Source organism: Zophobas morio, unplaced genomic scaffold (assembly GCF_036711695.1).
Source record: "Zophobas morio isolate AGI-343-1 ecotype UQ-CSIRO unplaced genomic scaffold, CSIRO_AGI_Zmor_V1 ptg000041l, whole genome shotgun sequence".
Lineage (NCBI taxonomy): Eukaryota > Metazoa > Arthropoda > Insecta > Coleoptera > Tenebrionidae > Zophobas > Zophobas morio.
Window position 1 is genome coordinate 1,159,270 of NW_026972146.1, and position 26,481 is coordinate 1,185,750.

Genomic DNA, 26,481 nt, shown 5'->3' on the forward strand with positions numbered 1-26,481 from the left:
AGTCATAACAAAAAAGTGAGGTTATATTTACAACGATTTACATTTACATTTTTTTTTGTAAAGTAAACCACTCTAGTACCGTGAGACATGGATAAAGACGACTCAAAATCTCGGTTGGTGTTCGTTTTAGTGTAATTTAAACCTCTACAATGTTAATAATTTTCGGCAGGGGCATGAAGCACCGCACTAACAAGCGAAAATACAACAAGAACAAAGCGTCAGTTCACGTGCAGGCCCCCAAACCCAAAGTAGCGCTCGAGTCAAACTGGGACCGCTACGAATTAAAAGAGGTCGACGACAAAGTCAACAGCAGCACGGACTTCTCGGTCCTGGCGAGCGCCCCCATAACTCACGGCAGCCACTTCCAGTTCAAGAGCGACAAGGACATCTTGGAAATCTCGGAGCCCGTAACGACGTCGTTGTTCAAGTTGGATTTGACCCTCCTTGAGAAGAGTTTGTCCACGATACCCTTCGACGTCAGGAGTGGCATCAGCAAGGATATTTTCTCTGTACGTGTGCGATTACTTTGTTTAGGCGCTTAATGAGATAAGCGCTATTTCAGGAAAGTCAACAAAGAGTAATGACTGCTCTGGACGATAACATTAACGATTATAATGCTTACGTACAGAGTCATCAAAGCAAGAAGCCGGATGTTGTTTTCGGGTCAGACGACGACGCCGCTGACGAATCATCATCTGGCGACAGCGACGTAGAAGCCCCACAGTCACCGAAAACCAGTACTAGTCCAAAGTCCTCGTTCGATTTTTTTTATGACGGTTTTTTGTTGTAGGTGTTCGAGAGCCCCCATCCGCGGACTTGGAGCAGTGGCTCGACGACATCCTCGACGATTAGAGTAGATTTTTGTAAAAATAATAACACAGTTTGTCTTTAGCGCGTTTTTTTGAAATTGTAGATGTCGCCCCGGTCGCTGCTGTCATCTTGACATTTAACCGCACGTCACATTTGGCATTGTTATCAGTCCTCGAGCGTAGTGCTGATAACGGCAGGTGAAATCGTGATGTGAAACCGGCGTCTCTCTACCCCGATGCGTCCGATGCTGTCAAAATCGTAAAGTATGCATTTTCTGCCCGAACCGTGCCTAACCTCGACCGCTCGAATTTCGGTGCTTCGCGAAAATGGACAATTCGGCGGCTAAAATTATCGTCTTTCAGTGTGTGCATTTAAAAATAAAGCCGTGAAGTTATCAGTGGATGCAGTTGCAGTTTGGTTATTTATTCAGTGGCGTGCATGAACCATCGATTGTTTTATTTTCGTAACAAAGGAGGTGCTCTCGGTGGCTTTTGCGGGATCTTGGGGCCTAATTCGGAGGAATGAGCCGGAGGTTGTGAGAGGGATCGAATAAAATGGAAAGTATTCGATGTCTGACGCGGTAAGTGTGGGGGTTGGTGGTTACATAATGCAAGGGGGCACGTTTCAGTCCAAAACAGCGACATAACCTAACATTCCGGTAATGTAGATTTATGGCTCCGCACGAATTGCTCGACAAAGGGCTTATTACGCCCGCATCCGACTTGGCTAGATTATCGTATTAAAGACGCTTCCACACTAAACACTTGTTTTTTTCGATTCTCGGGCGGAAATTGCAGCCCCCTTATCGCTCCCCTTGTCTCCACGTATCGATTTTCTTTCAGGAACTGGTACAAGATACCGAAAGCGTTGTTAAGGCTGTGCTTTATTCTCGTGAATAATGTGTATTGTATTCCTACGTATGTCATATGGATGGTTTTGTTGTCGCCCCTTCGGAAAGTCAACCCCGACGTGTACTGGAAGATAGAGGGCTACTTCTTCCACTGGCTGCTGGCGATGGTGTCCATGTGGAGCTGGTCGGCAGGATATGACGGTAACATTATTAAATAATTACCAAGGTCGCGTTACGTAAATACTAGCCGCTATCACCTTAAAACCCAAAATTTATATCTCCATTGTGATAAAAGTCGCACGACGGATAAATCCCTAATCTGCGATAAGCGCATTTTCACCATTGAATTATCACCCGGTTTCCGAATCGATAAAAACCGAACGCCGATCGTCGGTGTTAATATTTAAAAATAGCGCCAGTGCATCGGATGAGTCACGGATTAACAAAATCCGGTTTAGCGAGATTCTAAACCCAGTAACACACATTTGGCGCTGGCGATTATCTCGAGACAACGCCAGGTACAAGGTTAGACGTTCATTTCTGTCGGAATTAATGTCGGTAATGGGTTTGTTTTTGATGAATGGGCAATTTTCACGGGAAATGTGGCGTTCGTAGCAGACGACAATAAAAACGAAAACGCACTTGTGAGTGTGTTATTGTTTGGTAATTCATTAGGAGACCTTGTCGGTAAGGGACGAGGTGATTAAAATTCTATTTTTGGAATCATACTTGTGCTATTTGTTCGAGCTTTTTATGTAATGAGCAATCGCGTAATTGCGGTTGTTTGGCTGGGTTTGGTGTGGGGAAGTTGGGTGGCCGAGGAACACACGCAAATAATGTACAGTTAGATTTAACAAAAACAACAAAACTTAGAAGTGTTGATAACACAAAGTTACAACTTATTGCCAAGTAGTTATGTCTCATTTGTAGATAAATGAGTACTTACAGTTTTTGTTTATTTACATCATGTGAGCTGATTGGTTGTTTTTTTTTTTTTTTTTGATAAGAAAATTTTCATTTTCGTAATTAGACACTATTTTATTTTTATAGGGCTATCAAGCTTTAATGGCTTGTGTTTTTATTTGTTTGATAAAGTTTTTGATTCAAATTTTACGGAAATGCTATTGATTTGGTTGGGTGTGGGTGGGTCGGAATTACTTCAAAAACAAAACACAAGGGGTCCCCTAAATTCTATCAAATTATTTCAAAAACAGGACAAAGAATTCCCAAGGTTCTTTCAAATTTTGTCACAAGAGGTTGCCGAAACTTTCAAATTCCTTCAGAAGTAATACAAAAAAGATCCCCGAGATTCTTTCAAACTACTTCAGAAATAAAACACAAGAGGATCCCCGTGATCCTTTTAAATTATGTACTTGAAAAACAAGATAAAAGGGGTCCCAGAGACTCTTTCAAATTCCTTCAGAAGCAAGAAAAAAAAAAGATCCCCGAGATTCTATCAAATTATACTTCAAAAACAAGACACAAGGGTCAATTACTTCAAAAAGTATACAATAGATCCTCGAGATTCTTTCAAACTACTTCAAAAACAAAATACGAGGAGTCCCCGAGATTCTTCAAATTACTTCAAAAATAAAACGCAAAGGTTTCCCGAGATTCTTTCAAATTTTGCTTCAAAAACAAGACACAAGAGGTTCCCGAAACTCTTTCAAACTACGTCAAAAATAACACGCAAAAGTTTCCCGAGATTCTTTCAAACTACTTCAAAAATAAAACGCAAGTGGGTCCACGAGATTCTTTCAAATTATGTACTTCAAAAACAAGATACGCGGGGTCCCAGAGACTCTTTCAAATTCCTTCAGAAACAAGACAAAAAAAATAGACAAGAGATCTCAGATATTCTTTCAAACTACTTCAACAATAAATCACCAGGGGGGGGGGGGCGAGATTCTTTCAAACTACTTCAAAAATAAAACGCAAGTGGGTCCACGAGATTCTCTCAAATTGCTTCAAAAATAAAACGCAAAGCTTTCCCGAGATTCTTTCAAATTTTGCTTCAAAAACAAGACACAAGAGGTTCCCGAAACTCTTTCAAACTACGTCAAAAATAACACGCAAAAGTTTCCCGAGATTCTTTCAAACTACTTCAAAAATAAAACGCAAGTGGGTCCACGAGATTCTTTCAAATTATGTACTTCAAAAACAAGATACGCGGGGTCCCAGAGACTCTCAAATTCCTTCAGAAACAAGACAAAAAAATAGACAAGAGATCTCAGATATTCTTTCAAACTACTTCAACAATAAATCACCAGGGGGGGGGGGGGGGGGGGGGCGAGATTCTTTCAAACTACTTCAAAAATAAAACGCAAGTGGGTCCACGAGATTCTCTCAAATTACTTCAAAAATAAAACGCAAAGGTTTCCCGAGATTCTTTCAAATTTTGCTTCAAAAACAAGACACAAGAGGTTCCCGAAACTCTTTCAAACTACGTCAAAAATAACACGCAAAAGTTTCCCGAGATTCTTTCAAACTACTTCAAAAATAAAACGCAAGTGGGTCCACGAGATTCTTTCAAATTATGTACTTCAAGAACAAGATACGAGGGGTCCCAGAGACTCTTTCAAATTCCTTCAGAAACAAGACAAAAAAATAGACAAGAGATCCCAGAGATTATTTCAAACTACTTCAACAATAAATCACCAGGGGGGGGGGGGGGCGAGATTCTTTCAAACTACTTCAAAAATAAAACGCAAGTGGGTCCACGAGATTCTCTCAGATTGCTTCAAAAATAAAACGCAAAGGTTTCCCGAGATTCTTTCAAATTTTGCTTCAAAAACAAGACACAAGAGGTTCCCGAAACTCTTTCAAACTACGTCAAAAATAACACGCAAAAGTTTCCCGAGATTCTTTCAAACTACTTCAAAAATAAAACGCAAGTGGGTCCACGAGATTCTTTCAAATTATGTACTTCAAAAACAAGATACGCGGGGTCCCAGAGACTCTCAAATTCCTTCAGAAACAAGACAAAAAAATAGACAAGAGATCTCAGATATTCTTTCAAACTACTTCAACAATAAATCACCAGGGGGGGGGGGGGCGAGATTCTTTCAAACTACTTCAAAAATAAAACGCAAGTGGGTCCACGAGATTCTCTCAAATTACTTCAAAAATAAAACGCAAAGGTTTCCCGAGATTCTTTCAAATTTTGCTTCAAAAACAAGACACAAGAGGTTCCCGAAACTCTTTCAAACTACGTCAAAAATAACACGCAAAAGTTTCCCGAGATTCTTTGAAACTACTTCAAAAATAAAACGCAAGTGGGTCCACGAGATTCTTTCAAATTATGTACTTCAAAAACAAGATACGCGGGGTCCCAGAGACTCTTTCAAATTCCTTCAGAAACAAGACAAAAAAAATAGACAAGAGATCTCAGATATTCTTTCAAACTACTTCAACAATAAATCACCAGAGGGGGGGGGGGAGATTCTTTCAAACTACTTCAAAAATAAAACGCAAGTGGGTCCACGAGATTCTCTCAAATTGCTTCAAAAATAAAACGCAAAGCTTTCCCGAGATTCTTTCAAATTTTGCTTCAAAAACAAGACACAAGAGGTTCCCGAAACTCTTTCAAACTACTTCAAAAATAACACGCAAAAGTTTCCCGAGATTCTTTCAAACTACTTCAAAAATAAAACGCAAGTGGGTCCACGAGATTCTTTCAAATTATGTACTTCAAAAACAAGATACGCGGGGTCCCAGAGACTCTTTCAAATTCCTTCAGAAACAAGACAAAAAAAATAGACAAGAGATCTCAGATATTCTTTCAAACTACTTCAACAATAAATCACCAGGGGGGGGATTCTTTCAAACTACTTCAAAAATAAAACGCAAGTGGGTCCACGAGATTCTCTCAAATTACTTCAAAAATAAAACGCATAGGTTTGCCGAGATTCTTTCAAACTACTTCAAAAATAAAACACAAGGGGGCCTCGAGATTCTTTCAAATAACTTCAAAAACAAGACACAAGGGTCGCAGAGACCCTTTCAAAGTCCTTCAGAAGCAATACAAAAAAAGATCCCCGAGATTCTTTCAAATTACTTCAAAAACTAGTCAAGGGATCCCCGAGATTCTATCCAACTGCTTTAAAAATAAAGCGCAAAGGGTTCCCAAGATGCTTTAAAACTACTTCAAAAATAAAACACTGGGGTCCCCGAAATTCTGTCAAATTACTTCAAAAACAAAACGCAAAGGTTGCTAAGCTTCTTTCAAACTACTTCAAAAATAAGAAGCAAGGGGGGGGCAAGATTCCTTCAAATTAATTACTTGAAAAACAAGACACATGTGGTCCCAGAGACTCTTTCAAATTCTTTCAGAAGTAATACAAAAAAAAAATCCCCGAGACTCTTTCAAACTACTTCAAAAATAAAACACAAGAGGATCCCCGAGATCCTTTTAAATTATGTATTTTTTTTTATACTTGAAAAACAAGATAAAAGGGGTCCCAGAGACTCTTTCAAATTCCTTCAGAAGCAAGACAAAAAAAAAAGATCCCCAAGATTCTTGCAAATTACTTCAAAAATTAGACAAGGAATCCCGGAGATTCTTTCAAATTCCTCCAGAAGCAAGAAAAAAAAGATCCCCGAGATTCTATCAAATTACTTCAAAAACAAAACACAAGTGGGTCCACGAGATTCTTTCAAATTATGTACTTCAAAAACAAGATACGCGGGGTCCCAGAGACTCTTTCAAATTCCTTCAGAAACAAGACAAAAAAAATAGACAAGAGATCTCAGATATTCTTTCAAACTACTTCAACAATAAATCACCAGGGGGGGGGGGCGATTCTTTCAAACTACTTCAAAAATAAAACGCAAGTGGGTCCACGAGATTCTCTCAAATTACTTCAAAAATAAAACGCATAGGTTTGCCGAGATTCTTTCAAACTACTTCAAAAATAAAACACAAGAGGATCCCCGAGATCCTCTTAAATTATGTACTTGAAAAACAAGATAAAAGGGGTCCCAGAGACTCTTTCAAATTCCTTCAGAAGCAAGACAAAAAAAAGATCCCCAAGATTCTTGCAAATTACTTCAAAAATTAGACAAGGAATCCCGGAGATTCTTTCAAATTCCTCCAGAAGCAAGAAAAAAAAGATCCCCGAGATTCTATCAAATTACTTCAAAAACAAAACACAAGTGGGTCCACGAGATTCTTTCAAATTATGTACTTCAAAAACAAGATACGCGGGGTCCCAGAGACTCTTTCAAATTCCTTCAGAAACAAGACAAAAAAAATAGACAAGAGATCTCAGATATTCTTTCAAACTACTTCAACAATAAATCACCAGGGGGGGGGGGCGATTCTTTCAAACTACTTCAAAAATAAAACGCAAGTGGGTCCACGAGATTCTCTCAAATTACTTCAAAAATAAAACGCATAGGTTTGCCGAGATTCTTTCAAACTACTTCAAAAATAAAACACAAGAGGATCCCCGAGATCCTCTTAAATTATGTACTTGAAAAACAAGATAAAAGGGGTCCCAGAGACTCTTTCAAATTCCTTCAGAAGCAAGACAAAAAAAAGATCCCCAAGATTCTTGCAAATTACTTCAAAAATTAGACAAGGAATCCCGGAGGTTCTTTCAAATTCCTCCAGAAGCAAGAAAAAAAAGATCCCCGAGATTCTATCAAATTACTTCAAAAACAAAACACAAGTGTCAATTACTTCAAAAAGTATACAATGGATCCCAGAGATTCTTTCACACTACTTCAAAAACAAAACACAAGGGGGCCCCCGAGATTCTTTCAAATTACTTCAAAAATAAAACGCAAAGGTTTCCCGAGATTCTTTCAAATTTTGCTTCAAAAACAAGACACAAGAGGTTCCCGAAACTCTTTCAAACTACTTCAAAAATAACACGCAAAAGTTTCCCGAGATTCTTTCAAACTACTTCAAAAATAAAACGCAAGTGGGTCCACGAGATTCTTTCAAATTATGTACTTCAAAAACAAGATACGAGGGGTCCCAGAGACTCTTTCAAATTCCTTCAGAAACAAGACAAAAAAAATAGACAAGAGATCTCAGATATTCTTTCAAACTACTTCAACAATAAATCACCAGGGGGGGGGCGATTCTTTCAAACTACTTCAAAAATAAAACGCAAGTGGGTCCACGAGATTCTCTCAAATTACTTCAAAAATAAAACGCAAAGGTTTTCCGAGATTCTTTCAAATTTTGCTTCAAAAACAAGACACAAGAGGTTCCCGAAACTCTTTCAAACTACGTCAAAAATAACACGCAAAAGTTTCCCGAGATTCTTTCAAACTACTTCAAAAATAAAACGCAAGTGGGTCCACGAGATTCTTTCAAATTATGTACTTCAAAAACAAGATACGAGGGGTCCCAGAGACTCTTTCAAATTCCTTCAGAAACAAGACAAAAAAATAGACAAGAGATCCCAGAGATTATTTCAAACTACTTCAACAATAAATCACCAGGGGGGGGGGCGAGATTCTTTCAAACTACTTCAAAAATAAAACGCAAGTGGGTCCACGAGATTCTCTCAAATTACTTCAAAAATAAAACGCAAAGGTTTCCCGAGATTCTTTCAAATTTTGCTTCAAAAACAAGACACAAGAGGTTCCCGAAACTCTTTCAAACTACTTCAAAAATAACACGCAAAAGTTTCCCGAGATTCTTTCAAACTACTTCAAAAATAAAACGCAAGTGGGTCCACGAGATTCTTTCAAATTATGTACTTCAAAAACAAGATACGCGGGGTCCCAGAGACTCTTTCAAATTCCTTCAGAAACAAGACAAAAAAAATAGACAAGAGATCTCAGATATTCTTTCAAACTACTTCAACAATAAATCACCAGGGGGGGGGGGGGGGGATTCTTTCAAACTACTTCAAAAATAAAACGCAAGTGGGTCCACGAGATTCTCTCAAATTACTTCAAAAATAAAACGCATAGGTTTGCCGAGATTCTTTCAAACTACTTCAAAAATAAAACACAAGAGGATCCCCGAGATCCTCTTAAATTATGTACTTGAAAAACAAGATAAAAGGGGTCCCAGAGACTCTTTCAAATTCCTTCAGAAGCAAGACAAAAAAAAGATCCCCAAGATTCTTGCAAATTACTTCAAAAATTAGACAAGGAATCCCGGAGATTCTTTCAAATTCCTCCAGAAGCAAGAAAAAAAAGATCCCCGAGATTCTATCAAATTACTTCAAAAACAAAACACAAGTGGGTCCACGAGATTCTTTCAAATTATGTACTTCAAAAACAAGATACGCGGGGTCCCAGAGACTCTTTCAAATTCCTTCAGAAACAAGACAAAAAAAATAGACAAGAGATCTCAGATATTCTTTCAAACTACTTCAACAATAAATCACCAGGGGGGGGGGGCGATTCTTTCAAACTACTTCAAAAATAAAACGCAAGTGGGTCCACGAGATTCTCTCAAATTACTTCAAAAATAAAACGCATAGGTTTGCCGAGATTCTTTCAAACTACTTCAAAAATAAAACACAAGAGGATCCCCGAGATCCTCTTAAATTATGTACTTGAAAAACAAGATAAAAGGGGTCCCAGAGACTCTTTCAAATTCCTTCAGAAGCAAGACAAAAAAAAGATCCCCAAGATTCTTGCAAATTACTTCAAAAATTAGACAAGGAATCCCGGAGGTTCTTTCAAATTCCTCCAGAAGCAAGAAAAAAAAGATCCCCGAGATTCTATCAAATTACTTCAAAAACAAAACACAAGTGTCAATTACTTCAAAAAGTATACAATGGATCCCAGAGATTCTTTCACACTACTTCAAAAACAAAACACAAGGGGGCCCCCGAGATTCTTTCAAATTACTTCAAAAATAAAACGCAAAGGTTTCCCGAGATTCTTTCAAATTTTGCTTCAAAAACAAGACACAAGAGGTTCCCGAAACTCTTTCAAACTACTTCAAAAATAACACGCAAAAGTTTCCCGAGATTCTTTCAAACTACTTCAAAAATAAAACGCAAGTGGGTCCACGAGATTCTTTCAAATTATGTACTTCAAAAACAAGATACGAGGGGTCCCAGAGACTCTTTCAAATTCCTTCAGAAACAAGACAAAAAAAATAGACAAGAGATCTCAGATATTCTTTCAAACTACTTCAACAATAAATCACCAGGGGGGGGGCGATTCTTTCAAACTACTTCAAAAATAAAACGCAAGTGGGTCCACGAGATTCTCTCAAATTACTTCAAAAATAAAACGCAAAGGTTTTCCGAGATTCTTTCAAATTTTGCTTCAAAAACAAGACACAAGAGGTTCCCGAAACTCTTTCAAACTACGTCAAAAATAACACGCAAAAGTTTCCCGAGATTCTTTCAAACTACTTCAAAAATAAAACGCAAGTGGGTCCACGAGATTCTTTCAAATTATGTACTTCAAAAACAAGATACGAGGGGTCCCAGAGACTCTTTCAAATTCCTTCAGAAACAAGACAAAAAAATAGACAAGAGATCCCAGAGATTATTTCAAACTACTTCAACAATAAATCACCAGGGGGGGGGGCGAGATTCTTTCAAACTACTTCAAAAATAAAACGCAAGTGGGTCCACGAGATTCTCTCAAATTACTTCAAAAATAAAACGCAAAGGTTTCCCGAGATTCTTTCAAATTTTGCTTCAAAAACAAGACACAAGAGGTTCCCGAAACTCTTTCAAACTACTTCAAAAATAACACGCAAAAGTTTCCCGAGATTCTTTCAAACTACTTCAAAAATAAAACGCAAGTGGGTCCACGAGATTCTTTCAAATTATGTACTTCAAAAACAAGATACGCGGGGTCCCAGAGACTCTTTCAAATTCCTTCAGAAACAAGACAAAAAAAATAGACAAGAGATCTCAGATATTCTTTCAAACTACTTCAACAATAAATCACCAGGGGGGGGGGGGGGGGATTCTTTCAAACTACTTCAAAAATAAAACGCAAGTGGGTCCACGAGATTCTCTCAAATTACTTCAAAAATAAAACGCATAGGTTTGCCGAGATTCTTTCAAACTACTTCAAAAATAAAACACAAGAGGATCCCCGAGATCCTCTTAAATTATGTACTTGAAAAACAAGATAAAAGGGGTCCCAGAGACTCTTTCAAATTCCTTCAGAAGCAAGACAAAAAAAAGATCCCCAAGATTCTTGCAAATTACTTCAAAAATTAGACAAGGAATCCCGGAGATTCTTTCAAATTCCTCCAGAAGCAAGAAAAAAAAGATCCCCGAGATTCTATCAAATTACTTCAAAAACAAAACACAAGTGGGTCCACGAGATTCTTTCAAATTATGTACTTCAAAAACAAGATACGCGGGGTCCCAGAGACTCTTTCAAATTCCTTCAGAAACAAGACAAAAAAAATAGACAAGAGATCTCAGATATTCTTTCAAACTACTTCAACAATAAATCACCAGGGGGGGGGGGCGATTCTTTCAAACTACTTCAAAAATAAAACGCAAGTGGGTCCACGAGATTCTCTCAAATTACTTCAAAAATAAAACGCATAGGTTTGCCGAGATTCTTTCAAACTACTTCAAAAATAAAACACAAGAGGATCCCCGAGATCCTCTTAAATTATGTACTTGAAAAACAAGATAAAAGGGGTCCCAGAGACTCTTTCAAATTCCTTCAGAAGCAAGACAAAAAAAAGATCCCCAAGATTCTTGCAAATTACTTCAAAAATTAGACAAGGAATCCCGGAGGTTCTTTCAAATTCCTCCAGAAGCAAGAAAAAAAAGATCCCCGAGATTCTATCAAATTACTTCAAAAACAAAACACAAGTGTCAATTACTTCAAAAAGTATACAATGGATCCCAGAGATTCTTTCACACTACTTCAAAAACAAAACACAAGGGGGCCCCCGAGATTCTTTCAAATTACTTCAAAAATAAAACGCAAAGGTTTCCCGAGATTCTTTCAAATTTTGCTTCAAAAACAAGACACAAGAGGTTCCCGAAACTCTTTCAAACTACTTCAAAAATAACACGCAAAAGTTTCCCGAGATTCTTTCAAACTACTTCAAAAATAAAACGCAAGTGGGTCCACGAGATTCTTTCAAATTATGTACTTCAAAAACAAGATACGAGGGGTCCCAGAGACTCTTTCAAATTCCTTCAGAAACAAGACAAAAAAAATAGACAAGAGATCTCAGATATTCTTTCAAACTACTTCAACAATAAATCACCAGGGGGGGGGCGATTCTTTCAAACTACTTCAAAAATAAAACGCAAGTGGGTCCACGAGATTCTCTCAAATTACTTCAAAAATAAAACGCAAAGGTTTTCCGAGATTCTTTCAAATTTTGCTTCAAAAACAAGACACAAGAGGTTCCCGAAACTCTTTCAAACTACGTCAAAAATAACACGCAAAAGTTTCCCGAGATTCTTTCAAACTACTTCAAAAATAAAACGCAAGTGGGTCCACGAGATTCTTTCAAATTATGTACTTCAAAAACAAGATACGAGGGGTCCCAGAGACTCTTTCAAATTCCTTCAGAAACAAGACAAAAAAATAGACAAGAGATCCCAGAGATTATTTCAAACTACTTCAACAATAAATCACCAGGGGGGGGGGCGAGATTCTTTCAAACTACTTCAAAAATAAAACGCAAGTGGGTCCACGAGATTCTCTCAAATTACTTCAAAAATAAAACGCAAAGGTTTCCCGAGATTCTTTCAAATTTTGCTTCAAAAACAAGACACAAGAGGTTCCCGAAACTCTTTCAAACTACTTCAAAAATAACACGCAAAAGTTTCCCGAGATTCTTTCAAACTACTTCAAAAATAAAACGCAAGTGGGTCCACGAGATTCTTTCAAATTATGTACTTCAAAAACAAGATACGCGGGGTCCCAGAGACTCTTTCAAATTCCTTCAGAAACAAGACAAAAAAAATAGACAAGAGATCTCAGATATTCTTTCAAACTACTTCAACAATAAATCACCAGGGGGGGGGGGGGGGGGATTCTTTCAAACTACTTCAAAAATAAAACGCAAGTGGGTCCACGAGATTCTCTCAAATTACTTCAAAAATAAAACGCAAAGGTTTCCCGAGATTCTTTCAAATTTTGCTTCAAAAACAAGACACAAGAGGTTCCCGAAACTCTTTCAAACTACGTCAAAAATAACACGCAAAAGTTTCCCGAGATTCTTTCAAACTACTTCAAAAATAAAACGCAAGTGGGTCCACGAGATTCTTTCAAATTATGTACTTCAAAAACAAGATACGCGGGGTCCCAGAGACTCTTTCAAATTCCTTCAGAAACAAGACAAAAAAAATAGACAAGAGATCTCAGATATTCTTTCAAACTACTTCAACAATAAATCACCAGAGGGGGGGGGGGGGGGAGATTCTTTCAAACTACTTCAAAAATAAAACGCAAGTGGGTCCACGAGATTCTCTCAAATTACTTCAAACATAAAACGCATAGGTTTGCCGAGATTCTTTCAAACTACTTCAAAAATAAAACACAAGGGGGCCTCGAGATTCTTTCAAATAACTTCAAAAACAAGACACAAGGGTCGCAGAGACCCTTTCAAAGTCCTTCAGAAGCAATACAAAAAAAGATCCCCGAGATTCTTTCAAATTACTCCAAAAACTAGTCAAGGGATCCCCGAGATTCTATCCAACTACTGTAAAAATAAAGCGCAAAGGGTTCCCAAGATGCTTTAAAACTACTTCAAAAATAAAACACTGGGTCCCCGAAATTCTGTCAAATTACTTCAAAAACAAAACGCAAAGGTTGCTGAGCTTCTTTCAAACTACTTCAAAAATAAGAAGCAAGGGGGGCAAGATTCCTTCAAATTAATTACTTGAAAAACAAGACACATGTGGTCCCAGAGACTCTTTCAAATTCTTTCAGAAGTAATACAAAAAAAAAGATCCCCGAGACTCTTTCAAACTACTTCAAAAATGTATATAAAATTAACAAACTATATAACAAAAAAAAGTACTAGAAAATACGAACAAAAAATCGAAAAAAAAATGATAGCAAAAAACACAAAAAAAAACAAAGATAAAATCTAAAAACGGATACAAAAAATATGAGTAAAAAAAGAGACACAAAAACAAAAAAAAGTACTAGAAAATACGAACAAAAAATCGAAAAAAAAACGATAGCAAAAAACACAAAAAAAAGAAAGATAAAATCTAAAAACGCATACAAAAAATATGAGTAAAAAAAGAGACACAAAAACTAATACAAAAAGGGCAAAAAAGAAGCAACTTAAAAAAAGACAAAAAAAACTATGCAAAAAGAAACTAGGAGAAGAGACCAAAGAAACCGACAAAAAAGGCAACAAAAAATATGTGTGGTAGGAAGACGAGGAAAATGTGTGGAAAAAAAGACAAACAAAGCGAAAAGGGTGATAAAAAAGAGACGCAAAAAAAACATGAAGGAAAAAAAGGCCAAAGCAACAGAAAAGAAAGCTACAAAAAAAAGTGAAAAAAAAGTAGACAAAAATAATGAAGGCGAAAAAATAAGACAAAAAGAAGGCTGTACAAATCAAAAAGATCAAAAGAGTTGATATGAAAAAGACAACAAAAAAAAACACAAAAAAAGATGAAAAAAAGCCATAACAAAAAAAAGAGGAAAAAAGAAATCTAGAAACGCATACAGAATTACGAGTAGAGCAAAAACTGATACAAAAAGGGGCTAGAAAGGAGCGACCAAAAAAAACGAAAAAAAAATAAAAAAAAGGACAAAAAACGCTAGGAAGAGACCAAAGAAATCTACAAAAACTTATGACAAAAATGGCGAGGAAAATGTGCGAAAAAAGGCAAAAAAAAATATAAAAAAGTACACAAAAAGACATGAAGAAAAAGGAGATCAAAAACGTCAAAAAACTGACGAATATAATGAAGGCGAAAAAAAAACAAAACGACTAAATGAACGACAAAAAAGTAAGACAACGAAAGGAAGGATATACAAAAGAGGCAACAAAAAAAGAGAGACCAAAAGAACTGACATAACAAAGACTACAAAAAAGGGCTTGAAAAAAAACACACAAAAAGGGGAATAAAGGTGATAAAAAAAAAAGGAAAAAAAGCGGGATTATTGAAAAAACGGAAAACTGTGATATAAAATTATTAAAAAATTGAAAAAATTAAAGTTGAAAAAACAAAAAATTAGGAAACCGACGCATGGAACAACGGAAAAGTTGAAAAATAAAGAAAATGAAAAATTATAAATCAAGAACTTGAAAATCTGAAGAAACGAAAAATCGAAAAAAATTTGAGGGATTGAGGAGACGAAAAATTAAAAATTGAGAAACTAAAAAATCGAGGAATCAAAAATCGAAAAAACCACAAATTGCAAATCGAATCATTGAAGAAACAAAAAATTGAAAATGTTGGAAGTCGAGAAATTGAAAAATTTAACAATTAAAGAAAACGAAAAAAATTAAAAATTGTGATCAAAAAAATCGAAAAATTAAAAATCGCCAAAATGAAAAATTGTAAACTGAGAACTTGAAATACTGAAGCAATGAAATATCAAAAAGCAAAAAATTGTAAAAGTGAGAAATTGGAAAATAAGTCTAGAACTTGAAGAATTGAGGAGACGAAAAATTAAGAAATCGAAAAACGAAAAATTGCAATACTGAAATGATGAAAAACTGGGATATTGAAAAAGTGAAAAATCGAGAAAAAATCAAAGATTGAAAATTTGAAGAATTGAAAACACGAAAAATCACAAAATCGAAAAGAATATTGAGAAAATAAAGGAAATGAAAAAATCGGAAAAATGAAAAATAAAAGTCAACATGTAAAGATTGAGAGCCTGAAATATCGAAGAATTGAAAAAACGAAACATTGAAAAATTTAAAAGTCGAAACATTGAAAAATTGAGAAATTTAAAAAAATAAAAAAAAATGAAAAAACGAAAAATTATGATATCAAAAAATTACAAAATCGAAGAAAAAGGAAAAACGAAAAAGTGAGATATGAAAAGACGGAAAACCTGAAAAATTAAAGACCGAGAAAATGAAAAATTATAAAATAAGAACTTGAAAAACTGAAGAAACGAAAAATCGAAAAATCAAAAAACTTGAAAAATAAAAATCAAAAACTTGAAGAATTGAGAAGAAAAATTAAAAAATCGAAAAATTAAAAATTGAAACAAAAAAATCAAAAAAACGGCAAATCGTAAATCGAAATATTGAAAAAACGAAAAATTGTAAATTTTGGAAGAAGAGAAATTGAAAAATTGAACAATTAAAAGAAAACAAAAAAAACGAAAATGTGTGATATCAAAGAATTATAAAATGAAATAAAAAGGAAAAACGAAAAATTGGGATATAAAAAATCGAGAAAATGAAAAATTAAAGATTGAAAAGAATCGAAAAGAATATTGAGAAATAAAGGAAATGAAAAAATCGGAAAATTGAAAAATAAAAATCAACACAAGAGCATGAAAAATCGAAGAATTGAAAAAACGAAAAATTGAAAATTTTAAAGTCGAAACATTGAAAAATTGAGAAAATTGAAAAAGTTTAAAAAATGAAAAATTATGATATAAAAAAATTAAAATATCGAAGAAAAAGGTAAAGCGAAAAACTGGGATATCAAAAGACGGAAAAGCTGAAAAATTAAAAATCGAGAAAACGAAAAATTATAAAATAGGAACTTGAAAAACTGAAGAAACGAAAGATCAAAAAAATTGAAAAATCAAAATCAAAAACTTGAAGAATTAAGAAGAAAAATTGAAAAATCGAAAAATTAAAAATTGAAACTAAAAAATCGAAAAAAACACAAATTACAAATCGAAACATTTAAAAAACGAAAAATTCTAAATTTTGGAAGTAGAGAATTGAAAAAAAATTTTGAAAAATCGAAAAATTAAAAATTGAGGAAGTTAAAATTCGAAAAACCAAAAATCGAAAAAACGACAAATCGAAACATTGGAGAAACGAAAAATTGAAAATTTTGGAAGTCGAGAAATTGAAAAATTGAACAATTAAAAGAAAACGAAAAATTGGAATATCAAAAAATCGAAAAATTAAAAATAGAGAAAATGAAAAATCGAAGATTGAAAATTTGAAGAATTGAATAAACGAAAAATCACAAAATCGAAAAGAATATTGAGAAAATAAAGGAAAAAAATCGAAAAAATGAATAAAGAAAATCAACATGTAACGAGTAAGAACCTGAAAAATCGAAGAATTGGAAGAAAAAAGAAGAACGAAAAACTGCGATATAAAAAGACGGAAAACCTGAAAAATTAAAAATCGAAAAAATGAAAAATTATAAAATAAGAACTTGAAAAACTGAAGAAACGAAAAATTAAAAATTGAAACTAAAAAATCAAAAAACCACAAATTGCAAATCGAAACATTGAACAAACGAAAAAACAAAAAAATTATGAAACCAAAATGAAAATTTTGGAAGCCGAGAAATTGAAAAATTGAACAATTAAAAGAAAACGAAAAATCGAAAAATTGTGATATGAAAGAATTGTAAAATCAAATAAAAAAGAAAAACGAAAAATTGGAATATCAAAAAATCGAAAAATTGAAAATCGAGAAAATTTGAAGAATTGATTAGACTTAAAATCACAAAATCGAAAAGAATATTGAGAAAATAAAGGAAATGAAAAATAAAAATTGACATGCAAAGATTGAGAACCTGAAAAATCGAAGAATTGACAAAACGAAAAATTGAAAATTTTAAAAGTCGAAACATTGAAAATTGAGAAAATTGAAAAAACAAAAAAATGAAAAACGAAAAATTATGATACCGAAAAATTTTGAAAAACTGAAGAAACGAAAAATCGAAAAATCAAAAACTTAAAGAATTGAGAAGAAAAATTGAAAAAGTGATATTGAAAAAATAAAGGAAATGGAAAAACGGAAAATTGTGACATAATGAAAATTAAAAATCGGGAAAATGAAAAATCAAAAAGGGATCGCCGAGATTCATTCAAATCACCTCAAAAACAATCATTACCGGTATTATTGGCTGCCGTTTCTGTTAAATCTATACAGGATCATATATTTAAAAAAACCTTCAAAATTAAGGTTAATGTTTGTCATCGTGAATAAGCGATTAATTTTGTGAACAAAAAAACACATTAGTCGTTAAAAAATACTCCCACTTGTTAATGGGACGCTGTTTTTGATATTAATCCCGAAAATTGCATACGGATATGTTTAAAAAGTGTCCTTGGCTGTATGTATTACATATTTGTCCAACTATGAAAAAATAAAATTAGATATTACAAATATCACATTTTGTGACCTCAAACGAAAATAAAATCTTTCCATTCGTCTGAAACTATTTATTCAAGATTGTATTGTTAACAAATCACATGACGACATCTTAATCAAATATTTTCCTCTTCAGGTTTTTTTTATTCCATCTATATGCATAATTCGATTAATTTTAGTCTTCATTTTGAGCAAAAGCATTAAGTAGCAGTTTGGTTTTAACAAAAATAATATGTATAGAGGTTATCGCGTGATAACATATATATTTAGTTTTCACGCCAAGCAAAATAGCAATTTTCCTCACTCAGCGGTAATTCTTATATTAATAATAATCAATAATTGCTGTAATAAATATTGCTATCATTGTTGACTCTGAATATTATACATCAACACTGAAATGCACTCTTATCGCTTTCGAGTGCTTACATCACCCTCTCGAGATCCAAACAATCAAAAACCCATCTCGCACTGTGCATATAATTTTCAAAATAAACCCAAAATATGTCACTATAATTGGCGCAGTCGGTAGGATCTAACCCTCTCCCTTCTTCCAGTCGTCGAAATCGGCGACGACATCACAAAATGCATCGACGACCGCACCCTAGTGATAGCCAACCACCAGTCCACCGGCGACGTTCCGCTGCTAATGTCGACCTTCAACCCCCGCAAACAGATCTTGCCGAACATCATGTGGGTGATGGACAGCCTGTTCAAGTACACCAACTTCGGCATCGTCAGCGTCCTCCACCGAGACTTCTTCATCATGTCGGTAAGTCCGCCCACCCCCGTCTCGCCCTCTCTCATTCTGTCGTCAAGGGTAAAGACAAGCGGGACAAGTCGCTCCAGGACTTCATCACGCACCTCATCGACACCTACATGCCGCTGAACCGGAAGTGGATGGTGCTGTTCCCGGAGGGCGGCTTCCTCAGGAAGCGGAAAGCGGTCTCGCAGCGGTACGCCCAGAAGAACGGACTCCCGCTGCTGGAGCACGTGTCGCTGCCGAGGGTGGGGGCGCTGCACGCCATCATGGAGACGGTGGGGCCGAAGGCCGTGGCTAACAATAACTCGTTCGGCGCGGAAGGTGAGTGGATTGTAAATCGGTGATAAAGTTTTCGGCGAAACCCAATTTCTTATCAGCGGCGACTGCTAAGTTGCGAAAGTTGGCATTAATTGGAAGTGTCGTCAGTGTTGTGAGTAATGCGATTCTCGACACATTTGCTGGGAATTGGCGCAATCTTATCTATTTTTTCTACTTCGCGTTCTTAACCGAGCTATTAAATAAAGTACTTAAGTTAAGTACACACTTTGATAGAACTGGTGTATTTAATTTTTATAAGGTTGGTAGTTGCAAATGTCAATGTCAAATAAATACAAAAATTGGTCGAAGGTCATTTCGGCGGTACTTCCCTCGCCCCTGAAGTGCAGCCCAATAAATCTGTGCAGAATTATAAAAATTTTCAATTTTAGATTTTTTTTTATTTTTTCTGTTTTTCGATTTACAATTTTGCCATTTTTTGATTTTTCGTTTCGGTTTTTTATTTTCTTCATTTTTTCAGTTATTCGATTTTTCAGTTTTAATTTTTTTCAATTTTTTGTTTCGATTTACAATTTTTCAATTTGTGGTTCTCGAGTTTTTTTTAAATTTTAATTTTTCAGTTTTTCATTTGTTTCTTATTTCCTTTATTTCTACCATTTTTAGGTGTTTTCAATGTTCTCATTTTATATTTTTTTGTTTATTCAGTTTCAATTTTTCAATTTTTTGATCGTGCAATTTTACAGTTTTTCGATTCATTAATTCTTTCGATTTTTAATTTTTCAGTGTTACGATTTTTCGTTTCTTAGTTCTCCGATTTGCAATTTATCCATTTTCCACTGTTTCGACTTTTAATTTTTCGATTTGTCAACTTTTCAATCAAAAAAATGGAAAAATTGTAAAATCGAAAAATCAAAAATGAGAACATTTAAAATGAAAACTTGAAAAATTGAAACGAAGGAATAAAAATTGAAAAACTGTAAAATCAAAAAAACGAAATTTTGTAAAATTATTACAAAATCGAAAGAAACGTTGAGAAAATTAAGAAAATGAAAAATCGGAAAATTGTGAATGAAATCGAGAAAATGAAAAAAAAATCAGAAACTTGAAATATTGGAAACGAAAAATTGAAAAATGGAATTTTAAAAATTGAGACGCTTAAAAATCGGAAAATGGAAAATTTTAATATCCAAACTTTGCAAATTGAAGAATTGAAACAACGAAAAAATGAAAAATTTGGAAGTCCAGATATTGAAATATTGGAAAAGTTGAAAAAAAAAATTAATAAACCGACTTTGAAAAGTGGAAAAATTGAAAAAATAAAGAAAATGAAAAAGCGATAAATTGTGATATCAAAAGATTATAAAATCGCAGAAAAAGAAACAATGAAATACTGCGGTATCAAAAAATGGAAAACTTCAAAAATTAAAAATCGAGAAAATGAGAAATCATATATTAAGAACTTGAAAAAATGAATCGAAAAATCAAAAAATTGAAAAATAAAAATGAAAAACTTGGAGAATTGAGGACGAAAAATTGAAAAACCGAAAAATTGGAATATCAAAAAATCGAGAAAATGAAAAATCAAAGATTCAAGAATTGAATAAACGAAAAATAAAAATCAAGAATTTGAAAAATTGAAACGAAATATTGAAGAATTGAAAAAACGAAAATTTGAAACAATTAGGAGACAGTGAAAAATTGAGGAAATTGAAAAAATAAAGAAAATAAAAAAGCGAAAATTGTGATATCAAAAAAATTGAAAAATTGAAAAATTAAAAATTGAGAAAATGAAAAATTATAATTTAAGAACTTGAAAAACTGAAGAAACGAAAAATTGAAAACATTAGAGAAAGTAAAAAATTTAGCAATTAAAGAAAATGAAAAAACTGAATATTGGAATATCAAAAAATCGAAAAATTAAAAATCGAGAAAATGAAAAATTAAAGATGGAAAATTTGAAGAATTGAATAAACGAAAAATTATAAAATTGAAAAAATAAAAATAAAAAAATCGGAAAAATGAACAATAAAAATCATGAACTTGAAAAATTGAGGAAACGAAAAATTGAAAAATTTAGAAATCCAGACATTGAAAAATTGAAAAAATTAAAGTTGAAAAAATAAAAAATTGGGGAACTGAAACATGGAAAAACGGAAAAATTTTAAAATAAAAAAAATGAAAAATTATAAATTAAGAACCTGAGAAACTGAAGAAACCAAAAATCGAAAAATAAAAAAAATTAAAAACTCGAAGATGAGAGGAGACGAAAAATTGAAAAAACCAAAAATTAAAAATTGAGGAACTAAAAAGTCTAGAAAATGAAAAATCACAAAATGAAAGTACTATTGAGAAAATAAAGGAAATGGAAAAACTAAAAATTGTGACATAATCGAGAAAATAAAAATTAAAAATCTGGAAAAAGAAAAATAAAAATCAAGAACTCGAAAAATTGAGGAAACGAAAAATTGAAAAATCGAAGTGTAAAAATTGAGAAACAGAAAATTCGAGGAATTGAAAAAACGAAAAATTGAAAAATTTAGAAATCCAGACATTGAAAAATTGTGATCACAAAATTATAAAATCGAAGAAAAAGGAAGAACGAAAAACTGCGACATCAAAAGACGGAAAACCTGATAAATTAAAAATCGAAAAAATGAAAAATTATAAAATAAGAACTTGAAAAACTGAAGAAACGAAAAATCAAAAAATTGAAAAATTAAAATCAAAAACCAACTGAAAAATCGAAGAATAAAAAAAATGGTAAACTAAAAAATCTAGAAACGAAAAATCCAAAAAAACGACAAATTGCAAATCGAGGCATTGAAGAAAGGAAAAATTGAAAATTTTGGAAGTAGAAAAATTGAATAATTCAAGAAAATGAAAAATCAAAAGTTGAAGATTTGAGAAATTGAATAAACGAAAAATTATAAAATTGAAAGGAATTTTGAGAAAATAATAATAATAATAATAATAATAACTTTATTTACGGAAAATGTCCATTACATATAATAAACTAACAAGTAATAATTCTAAGTACAAAGTAAAAAGCTTATGTGAACTAGACAATATTAAGATATAAACACAATATAAAAATTCAATATAGACTAGATAACTAATAAAATAAACGAGATATAAGGGCTATATAAAAAGTGAATTAATTGTCTCATGTCTAAATACATGTCTAAATAAGGGGAATGAGAAAACAAAATATTGTGTTTAGAAAAGAAATGAAAAAAACGGGAAATTATTACATAAAATCGAGAAAATATAAATGAGAAAATCGGAAAAATGAAAAATAAAAATCATGAACTTGAAAAATTGAGGAAACGAAAAAGTCTAGACATTGAAAAATTGAAAAAATTAAATTTGAAAAAAAAATTAAGAAAAACGGAAAAATTTTAAAATAAAGAAAATGAAAAATTATAAATGAAGAACCTGAGAAACAGAAAAAACGAAAAATCGAAAAATAAAAAAAATGAAAAATAAAAATCAAAAACTCGAAAAATTGAAAAAACCAACAATTAAAAATTGACGAACTAAAAAATCGAGAAAATGAAAAATCACAAAATGAAAGTATTGTTGAGAAAATACAGGAAATGGAAAAACTGAAAATTGTGACATACAATCGAGAAAATAAAAATTAAATAATCGGGAAAATGAAAAATAGAAATCAGAAATTGAAAATTTGAGGAAACGAAAAATTGAAAAATCGAAATATAAATTGGGAAACTGAAAAATCGAAGAATTAAAACGAAAAATTGAAAAATTTGGAATTCGAGATATTGAAAAATGGAAAAAATAAAAGTTGAAGAAACAAAAAATTATCAAACATTTAAAAGTGAAAAAATTTAAAAATAAAGAAAATGGGAAAGCGAAAAACTGTTATATTAAAAAATGGAAAAATTGTAAAATTAAAAATCGAGAAAATGAAAAATTATAAATTACGAATTTGAAAGTGAAGAAACGAAAAATAAAAATCAAGAACTTGACAAACTGAGGAGACGAAAAATTAAAAATTGAAAAACAAAAAAATCTAAAAGCGAACCTTGAAAATTTTAAAAGTCGAGAAATTGAAAAAATAAAAATCAAGAAAATGAAAAATCGCAAATGATGAGCTTGAAAGTGAAGAAACGAAAAATAAAAAAATTGAAAAACAAAAATAAGAACTTGAAAAATTGAGGAGACGAAAAATTTTAAAATTGAGAAACTAAAAAATCGAAAAACGAACATCGAAAGTTTTGGGAGTCGAGAAATTGAAAAATTGGAGAATTAAAGAAAACGAAAAAATTGGGTTATCAAAAAATCGAGAAATTGAAAAATTAGAAATCGAGAAAATGAAAAATTGTACAAGTGGGAATTTGAAAAAAAATCAACAATTTTAAGAATAATTGAGAGGAAATTAAAAAATCGAAAAACGAAAAATTGAAAAATTGCAAATCGAAATATTGGGGAGACGAAAAATTGAAAAAATAAAGAAAAAGAAAACAAAAATTGTCATCTCAAAAAATTGTAAAATTGAAAAAAAAAGAACGAAAAATACCAAAAAATCGAGAAAATGAAAAATTATAAATTAAGAACTTGAAAAAATAAAGAAACGAAAAATTGAAAAATAAATATCAAGAATTTGAAAAATTGGGGAGACGAAAAATTAAAAATTGAGAAACTAAAACTCGAAAAACGAACGTTGAAAATTTTGGAAGTCGAGAAATTGAAAAATTGGAGAAGTGAAAAAAATTAAAACAGGAAAAAATTGGAATATCAAAAACTTTAAGAATAACTGAGGAGGCGAAACATTAAAAAAGTCGAAAAATTAAAAATTGAGAAACTAAAAAATTAAAGTTGAAAAAACGAAAAATTATAAAATCGAACAATGAAAAACCGAAAGATTGAAAAAATGACAAGAAAAAAAACAAAAAATTGTGATATCAAAAAATTGTTTAATCGAAGGAAAAGGCAGAACAAAAAATTGCGATATCAAAAAATCGAAAAACTGAAAAAATTGTAAATTAAGAACTGAAAAAAATAAAGAAACGAAAAATCGAAAAATAAATTTAAAGAACTTGAAGAATTCAGGCGACGAAAAATTGAAATACTAAAATATCTGAAAAGAAAAAATCGAAAAAGTGACAAATTGCAGATGGAAAAATTGAAAATTTTGGAAGTCGAGAAATTGAAAAATTGAAAAAAATATAGAAAAAAAACAAAAATTGTGATATCCAAAAATTGTAAAATCGAAGAAAAGGGAAGAACGAAAAATTGCGAGATCAAAAAATCGAAAAATTGGAAAAATGAAAATCGAAAAAATAAAAAATTATAAATCAAGAACTTGAAAAACTGAAACGAAAAATCAAAAAAGCAAAAAATTGTGAAAATGAGAAATTGAAGAAGAAATGAGGAGACGTAAAAAAAATTAAGAAACTAAAAAATCGAAAAATTGAAAAATTTGGAAGTCGAAAATCGAAAAATTGAAAAAATTAAAGTTGAAAAAACAGAAAATTACAAAATCGAAACATGAAAATGAGCAAAAAATAAAGAAAAAGAAAGAACCAAAAATTAGGATATCAAAAAATTGAAACATTAAAAATCGGTAAAACGAAAAATTGTAAAATAAAAATAGAAAAACTGAAGAAGCGAAAAACCAAAATTGTGAAAGTGAGAAACTGCAAATCGAAACATTGGAGACGCGAAGAATTGAAATTTTTTTAAATCGAGAAATTGAAAAATCGAAAAAATTAAGTTAAAAAAACGAAAAATTAGGATCTCAAAAACTTGGAAGAATTGAGGTGAGAGAGAAACTAAAAAATCGAAAAAACAAAAAATCATGAAACCGAAACAATGAAAAATGGAAAAATTTTAGAATTAAAAAAATGAAAAAACGAAAAAGTGTTTTAAACGAGTTTTACGAAATTGCAAAATGTTATACAATTTTGATTTTTTTTTCCAAAAATTTGGATGTGTAGGGTAAACATTCAACACGGATTCATAGACCACAAATGCGGGAGTATCATATTTAAAAAAAAAATAAAAACAAATTTAGAGTGGAGAGTCGGCCTAGGGACTAGAATACAACACATCGAAATGGTGTCTTTAATTGGAACTAAACTTTACCATATTTTGCTGAAAATAACTAACCTTTAAACCTTTTACTGCCGTCTAATTCATTTGACTGGAATATGTAATATGGAGCGACCGGACAAGGTTAAATTTGGACACTATTGGACCCAAACATGTAGGCAGCTAGTTTGGGTAATTCCCCGGGTTGCGGGGGCGTAACATTTTCTTGAGCTTCACACATTATTAGTAATAATTATTTATTATTGTGAAAATTTTATCTTCGACCACCACGACACAATTCCCCAAAATAAAAAAACATTTTTTGTTTTAAAAATTTCAGTGTCCACCCTGCAGTGGATCCTGGACATAACGGTGGCCTACCCCCGTGGGGAGCCCATCGACCTCGCCACCATCGTGTTCGGGTGCCGCCCCCCGTGCCGGACCACCCTCTTGTACCGGCTGTACCCGTGCCGGGAGCTGCCCCAGGACAGCGAGAGCCTGACGAAGTGGCTGTTCGACCGGTGGGAGGAGAAGGAGCGCATGCTGGAGTGGTTCTACCGCACCGGGGAGTTCCCGGGGGACCACGGCGAGGGCCAGCTCGTCGAGCAGGACTACTTGCGTTACGTCATCCTGCACCTCTTCTTCATCTTCTCGACGTATATCCACGTCCAGATGTTCCAAGCAGCTTACCACTACTGCAGTTATCTGATTTACTAGCGCTCCGTTCTCGCATATCTGATCTGTCTGGTGCGGTTGTACCTGTGACAGGTCGGCGAATATGCGAGCTTTTTCGTTTTTCTTGAACACTACCTACCACCGAGGAGGCTCTGGTCGGAGATCGCGCAAAGACGACTGTGATTCGGTTTTACGGGCGAGGCGTGATGCATTCCAAATCGAGGTTGAGAGAAACGAAAATTTTGCACGTACTTAACGAAAGGAGGTTTCGTAAGTCCGAACAATGGGTAACTTATAGTAATAATAAGGAACAATCTTGCCTTTGGGTGTTGTTTTTTTGTTTTACGTAATCATAATGGTAGATTTTGTACAGTAGATTAGGACCAATGTGCATTTCGTATGGTTTCTTTCTGGTTTTTTTCACGGCGAAATTATGAGGCTCAATCGTTGACGTCCATTTTTTATCAAAGTTTAACACGTTTCGATACTTTTAGCACCGCACTCATCTCGTTTCCTTTTTTTTTTAAGTCGCTTGTTGTTTTAAATTTTTCAGGGTTAACTTATTATGTATACATATTTTTGTAAATTTCAAGTTTCTTTGTAATAAAAAAGAAGTCGAACGTTATGGTCGTTTTATTTAGCCTTATTTACACCACTAAAATACTCGTCAACCAAACAACCCGCAACTGATCACACTGCAAAAACTCCTAAAAACACTTTGATAGTTAAACACACTCCAAAAATTTCACACTTTACCTGTTTTGTAATTCGGGATTTTCCGTCTTAGCACCGGTCTTAGCTTGTTTTTGCTTTCGATCTTCCTAAAATCAACTTTTTTTTTTTGGATTTTAACAATGA

At 33.0% G+C, this 26,481-nt stretch overlaps 3 protein-coding genes across 4 annotated transcripts in view; 2 read left to right on the plus strand and 1 right to left on the minus strand.

Moving 5' to 3' along the window:
* Window positions 1–991, plus strand: LOC135140993 (uncharacterized). Of its 2 annotated transcripts, XM_064071759.1 has the most exons (5): window positions 1–113; window positions 170–509; window positions 563–737; window positions 791–853; window positions 914–991. In XM_064071759.1, the coding sequence occupies exons 1-4, from the start codon at window positions 88–90 to the stop codon at window positions 850–852; spliced, it is 603 nt and encodes a 200-aa protein (XP_063927829.1). In that variant the 5' UTR covers window positions 1–87; the 3' UTR covers window position 853; window positions 914–991. The 2 variants fall into 2 exon arrangements, with proteins under 2 accessions (XP_063927829.1, XP_063927828.1); XM_064071758.1 differs by lacking the exon at window positions 914–991 and having other exon boundaries at window positions 791–891.
* On the plus strand, window positions 963–26,246 carry LOC135140989 (acyl-CoA:lysophosphatidylglycerol acyltransferase 1-like). The gene is made up of 5 exons (XM_064071756.1): window positions 963–1,390; window positions 1,653–1,861; window positions 18,413–18,627; window positions 18,675–18,939; window positions 25,289–26,246. The coding sequence occupies exons 1-5, from the start codon at window positions 1,365–1,367 to the stop codon at window positions 25,663–25,665; spliced, it is 1,092 nt and encodes a 363-aa protein (XP_063927826.1). The 5' UTR covers window positions 963–1,364; the 3' UTR covers window positions 25,666–26,246.
* LOC135140994 (cytochrome b5-like) overlaps window positions 26,242–26,481 on the minus strand; it is an 8,335-nt gene continuing 8,095 nt past the window's right edge. The window contains exons 3-4 of the mRNA XM_064071761.1: window positions 26,380–26,444; window positions 26,242–26,330 (exon numbers count right to left, since the gene is read on the minus strand). Of these exons, the coding sequence (XP_063927831.1) occupies window positions 26,291–26,330; window positions 26,380–26,444 (105 nt within the window). The 3' untranslated portion in view covers window positions 26,242–26,290. The remainder of the gene's footprint in view (window positions 26,331–26,379; window positions 26,445–26,481) is intronic.